The following is a 17,595-nucleotide window of genomic DNA, read 5'->3' on the forward strand; positions in this document are numbered from 1 at the left end:
TTAACTAGGATCAACATTATTCCCTGTTTTATTAATAGTTAGAAATTGCAGTCTCAACTTACTTTCAACATTAAACTTTGGATGAAACAGGTTTGACATTTTTATATACTTAATATTTTGCTTTTTAAGCCTTTGTTTTTTTTTTGTCTAATCTTTTAAACTCTAACTATGTTAAGTCATCCTCTCTAGAGAAATTCAAATTAATAATCTCATGTTAATGAAAAGAGACCGTTGAACTTCCCTGCCTTCATAAAATGATACCACAAATATCCTATCAGCTGGTCTGAAAGCAGGATCTATTATGTTAATTTTGGAGGGATGATCATGTTTGAACTACTTTTCAAAAGCCAGACATCTCAACAAGGGGGTTCCTCCCACTGACTAAAATTATTTCTCTTACTGTCAGAAGCTTAGCGTATTTTGGATATGCATCAGCTATTATGTACCAGGGGTATTGTACTGTGTTTGACAGCACACTGTGATGGAAAGCAAGTACACAGTATACATCCAATCTGAATATATAGTCTCTTTATAACAACTGTGTTTGTGTGTAGGATTGATTCACAATCCATACAATTAATTAATCAGTCTCTTTTCTTTTCCGGGGCCCATAAAAATCCAGATAATACAGGTCTCAAATATGCATCACTGGTAGAAAAATATCCGTAGAGGGTAAGGTTTAAGACCTTTAATGCATAATTTGCCTGAGAGAATCCTATGAACATGGAACCTTTCAGTTTGACACGGCTTCATGGCTTCTCTCTCTCCTGAACATATCCAGACATATCTTGATGATATGATATGGTTGACAACAACCATAGACCAAGCAGCAGATTCTCCATTGTTGTTGGGTTTGTGTCATTTACAAATCTCATCATGTTACTTTTTCAGACTGTGGGGCTACCTTGCAGTTGACGATCCTGCACACACAGTACTCAATTCTAATGGAAAATTAAACAAACCATGTAGAGTACAACTGACCCAAGACAAACCGCACTGAGTAGGTACTAATGGTAAAGGGGCATAAATCTCTGGCAAGTTAAATGTGACCAGCCAAAACCAAAGAAGGTGTCTCTTTTAATCCAGTAGCCAATGTCATGGGCATGGACAGTGGACAGGAATTGAAAACCTAGATGTAATTTGTTTTCCTCTCTGAAGGAGATGTTCAAGATTTTAGCTTTGTAGGAGGGTGCTGGTGAGATGAAGGGTGTTGTCGCAGGTAACTAATGGGCAGATTAACACTTTGCATAGAATTACATTGGCTAAGAATACAATCCTGCAGTCATTTGCATCTCTTACTCACTGCTTATGATTAATTATCTTGAATACTGTGAAACAGAGATGGTGACTTCAGAATTGGTCTCTCGTCACATTTACCTGGCATGTCTAAATGTTTGTCTTTGAACATAAATACGTATTTTTATTTCTAATGTAGTAAATATTATGTTTTATACATTTTTTTTTATTATTTACAGTGAAACAGACAAACTGTCCTTTTTTAAATAAGTTTTGTAAATTAACAACAAAATCTTCTCCTCACTTTCAGGAGACTTGAGACAGTTAAAACATTGTCTGTCATTATGGATTTGGTGCCTAATTAGTTACAGAAACCCTATATTGCATGACTGTGACCTTTCCCTCTAGTCTCATGTTCTTTTCAGTGATTTGTGCTCATTCTGTCAGTTCAACTTTATGTGGCCTTGAGGACACCCAGCACACTAAGGATTAAGGTTATGAAATTGGCGTGAAAAATGGCGGCTGATGGTGTTTTTTGTGGGCAGAGGTCAAAAGATGGAAGACTGCTTTCAGGCCATCAGATTTTTTTTACGCTCTCCGTTTCAGTCTTATGAAAAGAGCTTTATTCACTTCAAGTGTCTGCTGTTGATTGTTGCCATTACATCTGCAAAAGTCAGACGAAGCCACATACAACGAGCATTAACATATAAAATGTATCGGCAGCTTAATTGTACAGCAGTGGGTCATGCAGTAAAACAATGATATTTATATTAAACATATTTATGATTATATATAATGAAAACAATGTTTCATTTCATTCAGATTCTTCTCACACATTATTTTTACTGCTTTTAACTGTTAACTACCCAAGTAATGCAAAATTCTTGTTCAGAAAGACTTATTCTAATGGAAAGTACTAATGAATTTAAAACAGCATGACTCCTGACTTCATGAGATGTGTGTAGATTATTAGTGGTCCAAATGCCCTGTTCCTTCAGGTCTGAGGGATCCTCTCGGGTCAAAGGTCAGGAGGTCAACATAAGTCCTAAACATACAGAGTGGCAGAGTATTAGAAAAGAGGGAGGGACAAATAACTGAAAGGTGAACCCAAAATGTTTTTGGTGACTTTCAAGATGACACAGATTAACAATAACTCACTGTCTGCTTGTCTGATTTAATCCATCATTGCAGATTATTTTCCCCCAACATTGATTTCTTTTTTTTTTTTTTTGAGGTCTCCTTATCACGCCCAATGCCAGCGCTCTCTTCAGTGTTTTCAACGACTCTGTTTTAAGCCGTCTTAAATGATCAGCTCTACCTGGATACAATTTCTGCACAGCTGTGAAGAAATGCGCAGATGTGGATCATTGCATAGATAAACAAGTTTACTATGTAAAGAAAGCCAGATGTCTGTGGCCCACGTGACCTTTCTGTGAACTTTGCAGTGGAAGGATAAATAACAGCAGTCAGTGTTTGGTCACTAAACCTCAGTTTCTTTGTCCTTTGCCTGGCTTTTATATTATGTAACGCTGTATTTCAGCCAAACATGAAACTGATCTAATATTACTCTTACTGTTACAACCCAAGTATATAGTGATAGCATAGATAAAATTGGGAGGAAAAAATGCAAATTGAAAAAGAAAAGTTTCTTCCTACTAGTTAGGCTAAAATTTCTATATAGTTGTTTTATTAGGCATGCAATTGCTAACATAGGACCAAAACAAACATTCTGGGCAGCACTTTTTAGTTTTAATTAAATGCGCTGATTATCTATGGGACATTCACATGTTTCTAAGCTTAGTTTCATACTAATATATTAGATTGGAAGACTGATTTAAGTGTTAAAACCTGAAGCCCTCAAGTTAGTATCTTTATATTGGGACTATATACCTTTTTGTTTTAAAGTTCTCAAAATGGCCTTAAGTGTGTTTACCCAATTTAATCAATTAGAAGAAATGCGGTTCCCCTGCAAAGCAAACATACTGGGTCCGAAGGCCCGAAGAAATTGTTCTTTACATCCCGTGACCCCTAAATTAACCTGTAGTCACGTGATTACGATGCTGATAGATCAGCTAGGCTGCTTTCTAAAAAACACAAACTTTAAACATCTCAAGTTGAATCATTTTAAAATATTTCAATTTGAGCTTCAAAGTCTTAGTTTTATTCAGATTCAGACCCTAAAGCTGACCTTTGTGTTTACAGGTTTTAGTTGACTTTGAAACCTTTCCACTAGTGTTTTTCTTTCACAGTGGAAACCTATGCTGATAGCTTCAGTGCAGCATTTTTGTGTGACACTTTTATGACTTGTTTCCTATCCCGTTGTGTCTTCTTTCTAGATTTAATTTTCTTTTATGTTACTTGCACTTGGCATACCATTAGTGACCTGAGACAGACATCTATTTTAGGAGGAAATTATCAGACGTTTCAGCACTTTTGCCCCATACTATAACGCGATGCAGGCATTAGATGTGAAAAAAGTTGTCATTTTTTCTCACCCTTAGAGAAAAACGTTTTTTCTTTTTGTTGTCATGGAAAGGACATTGATGCCGGTGAGTGGGGATATTGTTTTAAGGGTTCTGATACTAAGCTAAATGAAGATTTGGAAGTATCTCAGGTCCTAAGCCCAGTTCTTAGGGGTCCTGAGCAGTAGGATCAACATTTAAGTCCCACCCAGGTGCCATAGGAAATCAATAGTCTTTCATTCAAAACTTAAAAGGGCTGTTGTGTCGCTTGATTTTATATTGCTTCCAATGTTAAAGGGATATTTTGCTCTTTTTATAACAAAAAAACTCAGTAGAAAGAAGTAAACAAGAAGTAAACAACATTTTTTGAAATGCAGCTCAAGTTTGTGTATTTTTTTGTGATTTCCAGGGGGCTTTTCATCACTGTTCATGACCGTGGGCACATTGCTTCAATCCTCCAAAACTGGCCAGAAAAGGACATCAAGGTATACTACTAATACGTTATTTTATTCCTTTGACTTGATTGTATCTTTTTTTCTATCTAATAGGATTTTTTTACTTAAATCAAACCAAAGTGCATCACACTATATGTCATTTTTGAATGTGTTTACAGACTAATAAAAGTGGGAATTTTCAGTTTTCTGCATTTATTGATCAGAATCAAAAACAGCAACCTGATTCACTAAATCCCTGATCAGACATGATTACAATGTATGATAATATGAACTGTAAGAAAAATAAACCAGAAAAATGCAACCAAGTCTACTGCAGATAATCAATGACACATGAAATCAGTTATTAGCCATATCCCCCAAGAAAGCAAATCCCCAGATTTGGCAAACTAACAGAGCTTTATGTTGCCTTTACTGGTTCTGTTGTATTTTTGAAGTTTGAACCAGTGTCTCTTTCTCTTCTGGACAAAATAGTTCATTCTATGAAACCTACATACAACCCATTTAAATTTCTTCCCATTAAATTGTTGGAAGAGGTTTTTAACACTGCCTATCTCATATCTTTTACTAACTCATGTCTTAGTTTAGGAACTCTGCCTTCTACCTTCAAACATGCAGTAATGTTGTATGCCATCCTCCCTTTTTTTTAAAAAAAAAACACAACCCGATCCTTTGTCTGGCTTGAGATCCTGTCATAGTACTGAATCTGTATTATTAAAAGTTCATAATGATATTCCTGTCAGTTTTCTGGTGCTCTGTAGCTGTGGTGCTTCTGGACCTTGCAACATCCTCTGATACCGTGCACCATGCTGTCCTCCAGTCTTGCCATTGAAGCTGTACCACCGGTACCAACATAATCATGTGATTATGTTGGTACCGGTGGTACAGCTTTAAAGTGGTTCCCCTCTTAACTGACCAAGAGAAACCTTTGTGTTATGCTCAATGGTTTCTCCTCCTATACTGTTACTCTTTTGTGTGGGGTGCCACAAGGGATTATTTTAGGCCCTCTTTTCTTAAAGATGTTGCCACTTGAATAAATCATAACCCAGCACAATTTTTAAATTCCATTGCTATGCAGATGATTTGCAGATTTATTTCCCATTAAGCCCAGGTTTAGTAATCTACCATATTCTCTCTTTGACTGCATCTCTGCAATCTAACAGTGGCTAAGTCAAGACACTGTGTTTTAAAACGAACAAAAAACAACAGTTTGATGACAAAACTGCTACTGACTTTGGACTTCTGACTGCTAAATTTAGCATCTGTGTCCAAAACCTAGAGGGTGGATGCGGGGATGCCTGCAACCCTTATACAGCGGCTACAGTCCGTGAAGCAGCCTTCACGGGTTTGAGTCCTGTTGACCTTTGCTGCATGACTTCCTCTCTCTCTCCACTCCCTTTCCCGTCAGTCAACTTACAAAATAAAGGCCACTAGTGCCACAAAATAAAAATAAAAAACTTAAAAAACCTAGGGGTCATATTCGACAAGTATTTCAAATCTGACAAACATATATTCTCTGTAGGTCCATCTAGCTTTTATCATCTATCCCTTCTAACGAAGGTCAAGCCTCTTTTAAACAGTTGTGACCTGCCGATGGCTGTTCATGCTTTTATCAGTTACAGAATTGACTATTGCAACCTTTACTATGTCATTGCCCCCCAGTCATCCCCAACTTTTTCAGGATGCAACAACTTTTATCTCTCTGTGTGTTCTTCATATGTTGATTTTGTTAAGCACTTTGGTAACCAGTACTGTGGATGTGGAAAGGGTTATACAAAAATTGATTGACTGATTGATTGAAACATAGGGAAAACAAGTTCTATTCCGAACAGTTTTTAAAACCAACAATATGGCTCCATGCCCAGGGTGTCAGAGTGCTCTACCATGGGGCAGCACAAGTGCTTACAGAAAAAGGTGACACAAACAAAAAAGGTTCTGTCAGTTCTGCCAAGCTTGACTTTTCTGTCACACTTAGTCCATGTTGACAGAATGGCCTACTATGCTGTGCATTGTAAACACTCCACAAAAAATATGGCAGAACTGCAATTTTTTGAACAGTACTAAAGTTAGTATCTGATTAGACTCCTATTTTGCTAGTTCATTGTGTTTTAAAGTAATGTAAAAAATTGGATCTAAATACATGGATTATTCTACAATGAGCAGAGATTCTTTAAAACAACGTTTGAGAATTATTAAATCTTTATATTGATTGTAAAAACACTAAAATAAATTTTCATCCATTTTTCACATCAGGGCAATCTTAGATTGAGACAAGTCTGAAAATCATATAAACTGGTCAAACCTATACTGAATCTTTCCACCCAGACTAAAACTAAACAGTCGCTTCCCATTGTTGCATAAATATGAACGGGTCATCAGTGGTACTCTCAGCGGTATGATGACACCACCAGGCATTCCTCGCATGTTAGCTATACCTGCAGCCGCAGCCACCTGTTCACAGCTGTCAACAGCAAGGTATTTACTGTGCCTGAGCTCTGATATACTGCTGCGGATTCTCAAGGTGGTCTTATGGTAACCTTAGGCAGTATGTCCTACTTTCAACATTTCACAAAGGAGCCAAGGCTGTCATTCTCTGATAAGCCAGAGTAGCTAATGGAACATATTAACAAGAGGCAAAAAAAGAAGAAAAAACTAATAAACTAACTCAGAATCAGTGGGTGGGATTATTGGAAGAAAAAAGCAAAATGTTGTGCTTTATTACATAACTGATATTTTATCTTGGTGAAGGAAAGTTTTATTTGTAAAGTTTGATGAGTCGACAGCGTGAAGTTTCCTTGGCTCTCACTGAGGAAACATGCATGTCTATTGGTACCAGAACTGACAGAATGGAAAAAGGGTTTATTTGAGGCAAATCAAGGCCATTGTTTAATTTGCTTTCATAATTATACTAAACATGTATGTAATATATAGTATGTACTGTTTTTTCTAACAAATACGTAATCTCAGATTCATGATAAAATAATCAGATGGGTTTTTCAATATTTTTTTGTGGCACTAGAAGCCTTTCTTTTCATTTTTTCCAAATGTTGGCAGACAAAATAGGGGCAGAGAGAGGGGGAAGACATTCGGCAAATGTCTCCAGGTCTGGGATTCGAACCTGGGATGAACTCTTCAAGTACTGTACCCTTTTATATATGGGTTGCGTGCTTAACCCTTACACCACTAGTGCAGCACCCAGAATCAGACAGGTTTTAAATGTGGTAATGTACTCACAGTTGTCGTGATTGACAGGCTGTTTGTGTGACGGATGGAGAGAGGATCCTGGGACTGGGAGATCTGGGTTGCCATGGCATGGGTATCCCAGTTGGCAAGCTGGCCCTCTACACAGCCTGTGGAGGAATGCCTCCCCAGCAGTGTCTACCTGTCATGCTGGATGTTGGCACAGACAACGAGGTAAGCACTAATGTCTCAGTATAACTATTTAAAGACCTACAGAGCCTTGCAAGGTATTCACACCTTTTGAATTTACATTACAATCAGAACTCCAGTGCACAGTATTTCATTAAGACGTGTTGTCATAGACCAATAACAAATAATTCATGCATGTGAAGTGGAGGGAAAACGAAACGTGGTGTTGAAAATCATTAACAAATCAAAATCTGAGAAGTGTGTCATGTATTTTTATTCCGCCCCTATTAAATTATATACCGTAAATAAAATCCAGTTTAAGTCAGAAGTTACCTTCCTTTAATAAATGAAATCATAATTTTAAAACTGCTTTTTGAATTTTTCAGGTTATCTGTGTCTGATAGTAAAAGTTATTTCATGATCTGATTAAAAAAGCAAAACAAAAGAAATATGTGGGGGGGACTTGCTTCAAAGGTCAGCCAAGAGCAGCCAACACATTTCACACTTTACAAACAAGAACATGAAACACCCTGTGCTTTAGTGAGGTAAGCACCTTCACATGCCAGTTAGGAAAGTACCTTTCTTGTCTGCCAGTCTGTACAAAAGGCTGCCAAAAGAGCTGTAATTCATCTATTAATATTCTAAATTTTTTATGCCGCCCTTTTTGGAAAATGAGCCAAACTCTGGGTAGGGCATGACATGCATTTGCCCTTAAACAGGCTAAGAAATCTGTGTGCAGCTTTCATTTATACAAAGCAACAAGACCAAAGCTGGTCCAGCATCACGTGTTAATGTTTCCAACTCAGCTGAGCTCAAATTATCAGTCATTGTCCATTTTCCAAGGCAACTTTCAGATGATTCATTGAATCTGCTTTTATTCCAAGCAGATGTCTCAGTGGATTAAGGGTTTAGAGATACAGCAGTGGTTAGGAGGCTTTACAAACCTAAACACACCATGGTACCTAACAGAAAGGCAAATGAGGAAAACCTAACTGCAAAGAGCAGTTTTGATGCCATGAAAGTAAAGAGGTTTGGAATTATAGGGTTCCAGTCTGAAAGAACTTAACCAGTAACCATTTTATTGTTGTCCTTTGGCTTACTGGAAAAATATCTTTTTCATTCCATAACTATAAATGCCACATTATTCCCAAAAAACACATGACATTAAGAGTCAATTGAGAGTAAAATCTTTTTTGATTCTACCAAATCCTCCACTTCAGCTTTTAATCTTTATAGTCTTGTAGCATTTACAGTAACTCTCCTGCACCTTTTGACCTTGTTCTTTATGGGTCTCTTTATTCTAAGATTTCCTTTTAATTGTTTTTGTTTTAGCTCACTTTCTTAGGTCCAATGAAAAAATATAACTTTAAACTATGATGACCTAAGCTTTTATTTTTGTTTTTCTAACAAAAAACAAACCATTGTAAGAATGGAAACCCCTGTTTTTATTGCAAAATATAAGGTTTGCTTTTGGGATTGTTTAAGTCAAGAGTAGGTTAGTGTTATAAAATGTATTTATAGTATGTGCCCCAGCTGGGATGAAAGATAGAAGCACATTAATACTGTATTGGGCCATTTTGTTAGGTTTTTAGTCTTTGCCTTTGTGAAACTCAGATAGACTTCATAGCTGGATAGAAGATACAGACCTCTTTAAATGATGAGGATGTGTTTTAGATCATACATGAGAGATTCAAGGATGATCAACATACAATATTTCCAGCAAGAAAGCTTAGTGTCTCTCCAAACTTTGATTAAAACCAATGTAAGGATTATGATTATTGATTAATTAATATTTATCAAGAATTATAATTTACAATCATAATTTGAAAAAAATGTATTTCTTAACCAAAAATCATTACTTACGAATTGAAATCAGAGATGTCCTCTGGTGTTGTAATTATGGCTCTAAGCCCTTGATAATTACAATTATTAAATTCTCAGTAATAATTGATAACTATTACTAGATGTCACTGTTTAATCAATTGTTTCACCGACAGACAAATCACTCTTGCTCAAAATAAACACAAATGCTTTCTCTTTCTCTATGTGAATATTTATTAAATCAACAGCCTTGATACACCTCGCTTTTCTGTTTCATTAATCTTCTCCTCATCAAACATGCAAAATTCTACACAAAAGGGGTAAAATAACTAACTAAACAAGATAAAACAGCATTGAGTGTGTATGAAAATCAAACCAGCAGTTATGGCAAAACAAGAGGAAATATGGTGCTGAACGGAGCTTTGGGAGCTGGGTATGCATGGTGTTAGCAACATCGTGCTCTGGGGGTGCTTTTCTTCATTAGTAATTGGGAAACTTGTCAGAGTTGATGGAAAGATGGATGTAGCTAGGACATTTCTGGCCTGTCAGAGGTTCAAAGATTTGAGACTGACCTGGGGGTTCACTTTCCAACAGGACAACAACCTTAAAGGAGTGGTGACATCACTGTATAAACTATTTCATGTAGTCGATATTACTGCATATGTCAAGAATTTCATAAAAAATATATCATCACCTTTTTGTAGGGGGGTGTTTTGGCAGGCCTGATTTCCCTCCTCATTAAAAGGTTTGGGTACGATAATGATATGTGTCTCTACCTATTTGACTTTGCTCTGATTGGCTACAACCCTATTTGGAAGACTGGTCAAACACGACCCCACACGCCTTTGCCCCCTCCATCCACACCTCGCTTCTCAATAAGTCATAAGACTCAACAAGTCGCAATTTATTTAACCACACGACTGAGTAAACCTTGGTGTCAGATACAAAGAAAGATTTTATCTTTGAAAATATATTCACAACAGAGCATTTGAGAGTTTGAGGCTATCATATGTTAGGATCATGGGCTCTCCAGACACATACGTTCATCAGACAAGACTGCATAGGAGGGGAGGGAAGGGGAGGAGGGGGGAGGGGGAAGGCTTGATGGTGTGCTCTAATTGGGGAATATGAATTATGTAGAAAGATAAACTGTCCTCTGGGCCTTTGATACCCGCTTTTGACATTCACCTCATCAGTGCACAACAGATCATATTATACCCCCTAAACCTCAGAAAAATTTAATTTGTTGTCATGACCCCTTTAAACATACAGCCATAGCCACAATGGATTCGTTCAGATAAAAGCATGTTCATGTGTTGAAATGGTCCAGTTAAAATCCAGGCAGAAATGAAATTCAGAATCTGTGGTAAGACTTGGAAATTCCCATTCACAGATGCCCACCTTCCACTCTGACTGAGCTTGAGCAATTTTGCAAAGAACGGGCTAAAATTTCATAAATATGTCATAACTGTCATAGATAAAAGCCGGTCAAGACATAAGCCTAAAGAAGTGCAGCTGTAATCACAGTGAGAGGTGGTTCTACAAAGTGTTGACACGGAGCGGCTGACCACATCTGTACAGCACACTTTTCTTTTACATTCTTTTGTTCCACTTATACACTGCCTTGTGCTTGCTTCATATAAAGTCTCAATTAAACACATTTAAGTTTCTGGTTCTAATGTAACAAAATTTGAAAAGGTTCAAGGGGTATGAATACATTTTGCAAGACACTAGGCATACATACATGCAAACACATAATTCTGGCTTGCAAATGCTTCTAAATGAGATTTCACTGTATTCTGCCAAGCCCTGGTAGAAATTTCTTTATTTCTGCCATTCTGAAGGCATGACAAGCTAAATAGGATGTAACTGGATAATTAGAGCAGCTTTGTGAGTGTGTATAAGTGTAGCTTTTCTGGACTAGCTTGTTGTAGAAGGCAAGCTAAGCTGTGGCCTCTTGGTAACCCGCATCACTCTGCAGCCCTGATTCTGAAGGGCTGCAGAGGTTTATCCATGGAGGCAGGATATGAGGTAGCATTGGCTAATTATTAAAATGGCTGTTATTATAGGATTATATATGTCCCTCGGTGGGGTGTAGGGATAAATAGAGAGATATTAATACATCCAAGAACTTAAATAGACAGATCCAACGAATTGTTTTTTCCTCAATCCAATAATTTAAGGTATTACGATGAATTTACGTTTTGGTTTTTGCGGGATGACCCAGGCAACATTTTATCATACCAGTTATTGAAAAGTCAGAAGCTGTTTAGCATAAAGTTTAGCAAGTATAATTGGAAAATTGCAGCACACAAGTTTGCAGCAGCCTCTCTCGCTTCAGAAATGTATGTAAGTAGTATGTTTATTTGTTGGTTTCAGGCACTATGATGCAGAGGTTTTCAGTTTTTCCGATTAGGTTAACCTTTGATAATGCATGGAAGATATAAACTGGAGGAGAACCCACATGCCCAGCTTCTCAAGAGGCAATCAATCTGACCATGGTTGCACAGAATGCGGCATGCTTTGAGGCGGAGGCAGGGCAGCAGAGCCACTATCCAGGCACAGCTCTCAAGCTGACCTTAATGAAATAACTACACTACAGATTTTCCCTGCTAATCTTCATTCCCTGGGTGATGGAAGGGATTATTTACAGCTGCAAGTACCCACATAGCATGTTGACCGGCAGGTGATAGACTTGTGTTTTTGTTTTTAATTTACTCCATAGCCAAATCTCTTAACCCAGGTGGAGAAACCAGCATGCTAGCAGAAAACGTCCGTCCATTAAACAACAAGGCAGTGGGTTGCTGCATAACCTGAATTTGCTGGATCTTTAGTGCATCATTGAAGCCTAAAGTGACTATGGAAGTGGTGGGGGTCTACAAATCATCCATCAGCCAATACACTGGTTGGTTACCAAGAGACTGGATGCATGCTGGTGGACAGGCATTGCTGACCAAGGAATTAAGGGCAATGCACGCTGGCAGCATAAAAAAAAAGAAATTAAATAACCAACAAGAACAGCATCTGCTTGGCAGCTGATGTTCCAAGGTTCTGCGCCTAGCAATACTTTTCAAACCTAATCTATTTAGAAGTGTCAACGCTTATATCCCCGGCTGAATTACAGTATCATTTCTGTCTGATCATACAGCATGACACATCAGGTGTGTTAGTCAAAGACGGCAATTTTTAATTGACGAGATGCATTCTGAGGATTCCAGTGTGCACTCCATCTTACAGATGCTGCTCCTCTCCTAAGAGTTGTTTGATCACCTCCATCTGACAGAAGACCCTTATTTTCTCAATGAGAAATCCAATTTTGATCCAGCATTCTTATATATTTGAAATGATAAATGAATTGCTTGTTTCTTGTTACGACCAGAACACTATAGCCGAAGTAACAAAATCTACCATTCAGCATTTATAAAACTCAAATTTTAACCTCACATTTCGTATCTCTTTACTCTTTACATCAATAAAAATATATTTCTCCCTGCCCTTGTGCCTTTTTAACAGTTTCAGATAGAAATTATAATAGAAGCAGGCAGAAATGGCTCCAAGCTCAATGCAATCATTGGCTCATGAGTGTACAGTGCCATCGGACAATGTCCTGTTTGTGTGTGTGTCACTGATGGGTCAGTACAGCTACAGTTCTAGGCTGTTATGGATCTCTGCCCTTCTTGTAAATCTGAGATTAGATTTTTTTTCAATAAAGGCTGCAGCCCAAATGTTTAACAAAGACCCATTCACTACTGAAGCTTTGTCTACCAAAGCTACTAATAGATTGAATATTAATATTAATACATCATATCACTATCCCTAAATCTGACATTTTGAGAATAGTTTTCTTAGTCAAAGATAGCTTTGCCTCTCATGAGAGGTTTAATCTCCTCCAACAGAAAGGGTCCGATGAATGGAAAGGGCAGCTCAGTCAATTAACAGAAGATAATCTAGGACAGAAAGAGAACCCATGTCAACAGCTCATCACAGAGTCAATGAGACTGGATCGCTTTAAAACCACTCAGGGCTTCTTCTCTTTCACCCGTTTAACAGCTTTGCTCAACATTTCCAAATGAACCCATAGAACCCACATCCTTTCATTGAGCTTTTTCCTCATTCTTTTCTCATTTGCCAAGCATGTTCTTGTATCTTTTTTGTTAAATTTATATCATAATCTCACACTGACATAAAAAAAAACTCTTTCCTTGTGAGATACAAGACACAGGTTTGCCTTGTTTTGGTTACCAATGAACTCAGCCAAATCCTCCCTATAACTATCTGTTAAGGACTTGCCAGAAAATGAGTTGACATCTTTAAATAAATGTCCAGAATAAGCTCTTCAAGCTGTACTTGGATGGTTGAACATGCCATGGAAAGGTTACTTTTTGTCTTCTTGAAGCCATGCCCAGTTTTATGGCACCCTTTAATTTGGCATCTCTAGAAGTAAAAGCTGGCCATGCGAGTTCAGCTGACATGCGGAGCAGATCACTATTTGAGACAAAATGTTCAAGTGAGCTACATTTTAAAGAGCATTTATGGAATCTGCATACTTTAATTCATTAAACAAATATAAGTGTTGAGAAGCTATATTTTGTGGCACAGGTATACTTTCTACAAGATGATGTAAAACATGCTGTATGTTGCACAAAGCCTGTAAGTAACTTAAAACCGATATAAAAGTCTTCTTCCCCTTCAACTTTTTACACATTTTGTCTCAGATTTGAATTGATTAACATTTTATGTGTCATATTGAGTTTAAAGGATTTGACCCACATGCGGAAAGCAATTCAGGAGATGGTATTGTTCGGTAAAGTGTTTATTTACAACTGGGTGAATAATGCAGGGAACTGGAACCAGGATGCAAACTGTAGAAATAAACAAGAAGGTAAGCAGGGATAACTCTGGGGCTGAACTCATGAAAATAATAAATCTGTCTTACAAAGAATGGTGGAGGGATCCGCCAGAGGGGGAGTGGAGAAACCAAGTGGTTGTTTGCCGGTGAGACTGAAGTTGGTGGATATGGTAAGCCAGGAGAGTTTGTAATCCACGAGGTGCGATGGAAGGAAGAGGGTGGACAGGGTTCGCAGATGGAGGTCCGAGGTACGCAGGAATCAGGAGGCTGCCAGCTGGCGTGATCCAACGAAGTCATGAGAGACTTGAGTCTTTGTTCATGGAACTGGATTGCTTCCTTCCAGAAGACCGTTTATCCAGGCAGGATTCAATGCAAGGCAAAATCAGGTTCAGGAAACCACTAAGGGCAACACTCTGGCAGTGAGTTGCTGGCAGCCTCCTCCTTAAATAGTCCTCTGCAGAATAATCAGGGGAATAGCGAACACCTGTCACCTCTCCTCCAGATTCCACGCCATCTAGGGGCTGTAAAAGTAAAAGCACCAACAGACACACAAAGCACAGATCCTGACATTATGTGATAGACCAACACAAACTGGTCCTTAATTGTGTAGTCTTAGCAAAACAATTTCCGTTGTTTTCCGATTAAATCTGAATGTTGTGGCATGCATTTATATCCTCTCCCTTTATTCTGATTCTCCAACAAATCTCCCATGGAACCAACTGGTTTCAGAAGTTATTTAATTAGTCAATTGAGTCTACCTGTGTGCAATTTAATTTCAGCATAAATGCAGCTGTTCTATGAAGGCTTCAGAGATTTGTTAGAGAACATTAGGGAATAAACAGCATCATGGAGAACAAGGAACAAAGCAGACAGATCAGTGAGAACGTAGTGTAGGCATCTAAAGCAGTGTTAGGTTTTAAAATAGTATCCTAAGCTTTGGACTTGGCTCAAATCATCTTTCATCCAATAATAGAAAAATGTTTCTGATGCATGGTGTTGGCTGCATCATGCTGTGGGGATGCTTTTGTTCAGCAGGGGCAGGGAAGCTGTCAGAATTCATGTGAAGATGGATGAAGGTAAATACAGGACAATCCTGGGAAGAAAATGTGTTAGAGGCTGCCAAAGAATTGAGACTGGACCGGGGTTTCACTTTCCAAGTGAACAATGACCCTAAACATACATCCACAACCACAATGGAATGGTTTGGATAAAAGCATAACCATAAGTTTGAATGGCCCAGTCAAAGGCCAAACCATGATTCAAGAACCCCCAGACGCGTTATATCCCGTCTGGCTGAATTGGAGCAATTTTGCGAGAAAGAAAAACTATAGTACTCTCATATATGCTATATACTACTTTGTATATTTAGCTCTAAAGGTTTAGGGATATTTGTCAAGAAAATCTAGATGACCTTTCCTTGCACTTAATTTAAAAGTCTGGGTTTTTTTTTATTTCTTTTTGGATGGTTCACAGTGATATACATTTCCTATGAACTCCCGCTCATAGTGTTTGTTCACTTTATTGTGATCTGATCAAAAGATCTTATTGGTCTCCTCCCCCCACTGATTTGCTGTCCCCATTTGGTTCAGTGTCTCCCCAATCTGAACGTATAACTCTTGTATATTTAAAGCAATGCATGCTCTTTTCAAAATAATATAACATAAGGAATCACATAGCGTTTTTGGTGCAGCGTAGTAACAATAATCACTTTCTATAATTCATGACCATATTCTTTAACCAAAGGATTTGCTTGATTGGGAGAAGTGTGTGCAGACTGGTGTAAAGTTATGTCACAGGAGAAATGTCTCAACACTATAACACACATGGCTCAAATTATCACAGAGGCCCAAGAACTGTAAAAATACTAGCCAGAGTTCAAGATGGGTTTTTTTTAGCTTTCTTTCAGTTTTTATAGCAGAATTAATACACATAATCAGTCATGAAACCACTGACTCTTTGGGGCAGCTCATCTGCTGTGAATTGTATTTGCAGAGTATTTTTTGTTCTTCTGTGTACTCTCACAGAAAGAGGTGTAAGCCCAGCAGAAGGGTTCTACATATTCACAGCTTTAAAAGCTACAACAACGAATGTTGCAATTTCACAAGGTATGTCTGGCTATACTGACTACCTCCTTCATGTGTTTTTTTTATTTTCCAGGCACTGCTAAAGGACCCCCTCTACATCGGGTTGAGGCATAAGAGAGTCCGAGGCCAGGCCTACAATGAGCTGATAGATGAATTTATGAAAGCCGTTTCAGACAGGTACGCTCATCACACTGACCCTTCGAGTCATCCTTTACCCATTTCCTTTCTTCTGTCTGCTATCATCATTTCAGGTCACTAGTCACACTGGACCCTTAAAAGAAAAATGTTAAGCAGTTTAGCATGCTCCAAGCATGCAAAACATTCAGATGTTGTGGGATTCAGAGGCCTGGAATTTACCTCTCCACTAATTTTATTTTACCCCCTTACAAGCAGTTTCACATGTTGGTTGCTGAGATATTTTATTCATCACTCTTTTAATGCTGCTCACATAACAATGTAAAGACTTTACATCCTTTCTGATTCTGTTTAACATTGATCAATTGATTTTTACATGAATGAATGTATTAGAGTATCAGATTTTTGTGGCAGATTTCCGATCTCCTATTTTTGACCTGCAGCTGTCAATGTTTGCCTATTTTAATTTATCTTTAGGAACTAAAAGGAAAGAACAGTATTCAAAAACATTAATTATTTCTAATGTATTAGGAATTGTGGGAAAGACCAGACAATGTATAACAGGGTTTTAGTTGTATTTTAAAACAAAAGACAAAATGATTACAGAGCCTGGTTGCTGCGGCTAGCATTACTAGTCGCACCAACGGTTGCAGTTTTCCCTTTTCCCTGTTTTATCCCATATACTAAGATAAAAAGAACAGGGATTTGTTCTTTTTATCCTAGTATATGGGCCCAGGAAAAGTATGAAATCACTCGCAAAGAAAATGCGAGATGCAGGTTTATGATGCCATGCTAATATATTAAACATTGAATGTTTCTTCTTTAATTAGACTGTGCCAGCCTCTGTTAACCAAGTTTACTGCTTGGTCTACTTGCTTATTTGGTTTACTACCATCTGATACGTATTTTTCTTTTAGGAGCTGAAATTAGTTAAGACATAATGCCTCCTGGTCTGATTGTTACCCTGTGTGTTTTCTGCAGTCTTGTTTTTGGTTAGAATTTCTGTATATTCTTGCTTACCATGCGAGCCATCATGTCTGTGCCCATGTGCCACGAAGCCATGTATACACACCCTCATATACACATATTGGCCTGGTTTAGCCTCATCCCCAACCCAAAGAGACTGTAGTCCAAAGAGGGAAGTCTGGGTCTGGGTCCCCTCCAGCTGGCAACAGGAAACCATGAAT

At 38.0% G+C, this 17,595-nt stretch overlaps 1 protein-coding gene across 1 annotated transcript in view; it reads left to right on the plus strand.

Moving 5' to 3' along the window:
- Positions 1–17,595, plus strand: part of me1 (malic enzyme 1, NADP(+)-dependent, cytosolic) — a 101,739-nt gene that overhangs the window by 70,730 nt on the left and 13,414 nt on the right. Inside the window, exons 4-6 of the mRNA XM_047358645.1 lie at positions 4,108–4,183; positions 7,403–7,564; positions 16,347–16,450. Of these exons, the coding sequence (XP_047214601.1) occupies positions 4,108–4,183; positions 7,403–7,564; positions 16,347–16,450 (342 nt within the window). The remainder of the gene's footprint in view (positions 1–4,107; positions 4,184–7,402; positions 7,565–16,346; positions 16,451–17,595) is intronic.

Source organism: Girardinichthys multiradiatus, chromosome 3, assembly GCF_021462225.1.
Source record: "Girardinichthys multiradiatus isolate DD_20200921_A chromosome 3, DD_fGirMul_XY1, whole genome shotgun sequence".
In the NCBI taxonomy this organism is placed as follows: domain Eukaryota; kingdom Metazoa; phylum Chordata; class Actinopteri; order Cyprinodontiformes; family Goodeidae; genus Girardinichthys; species Girardinichthys multiradiatus.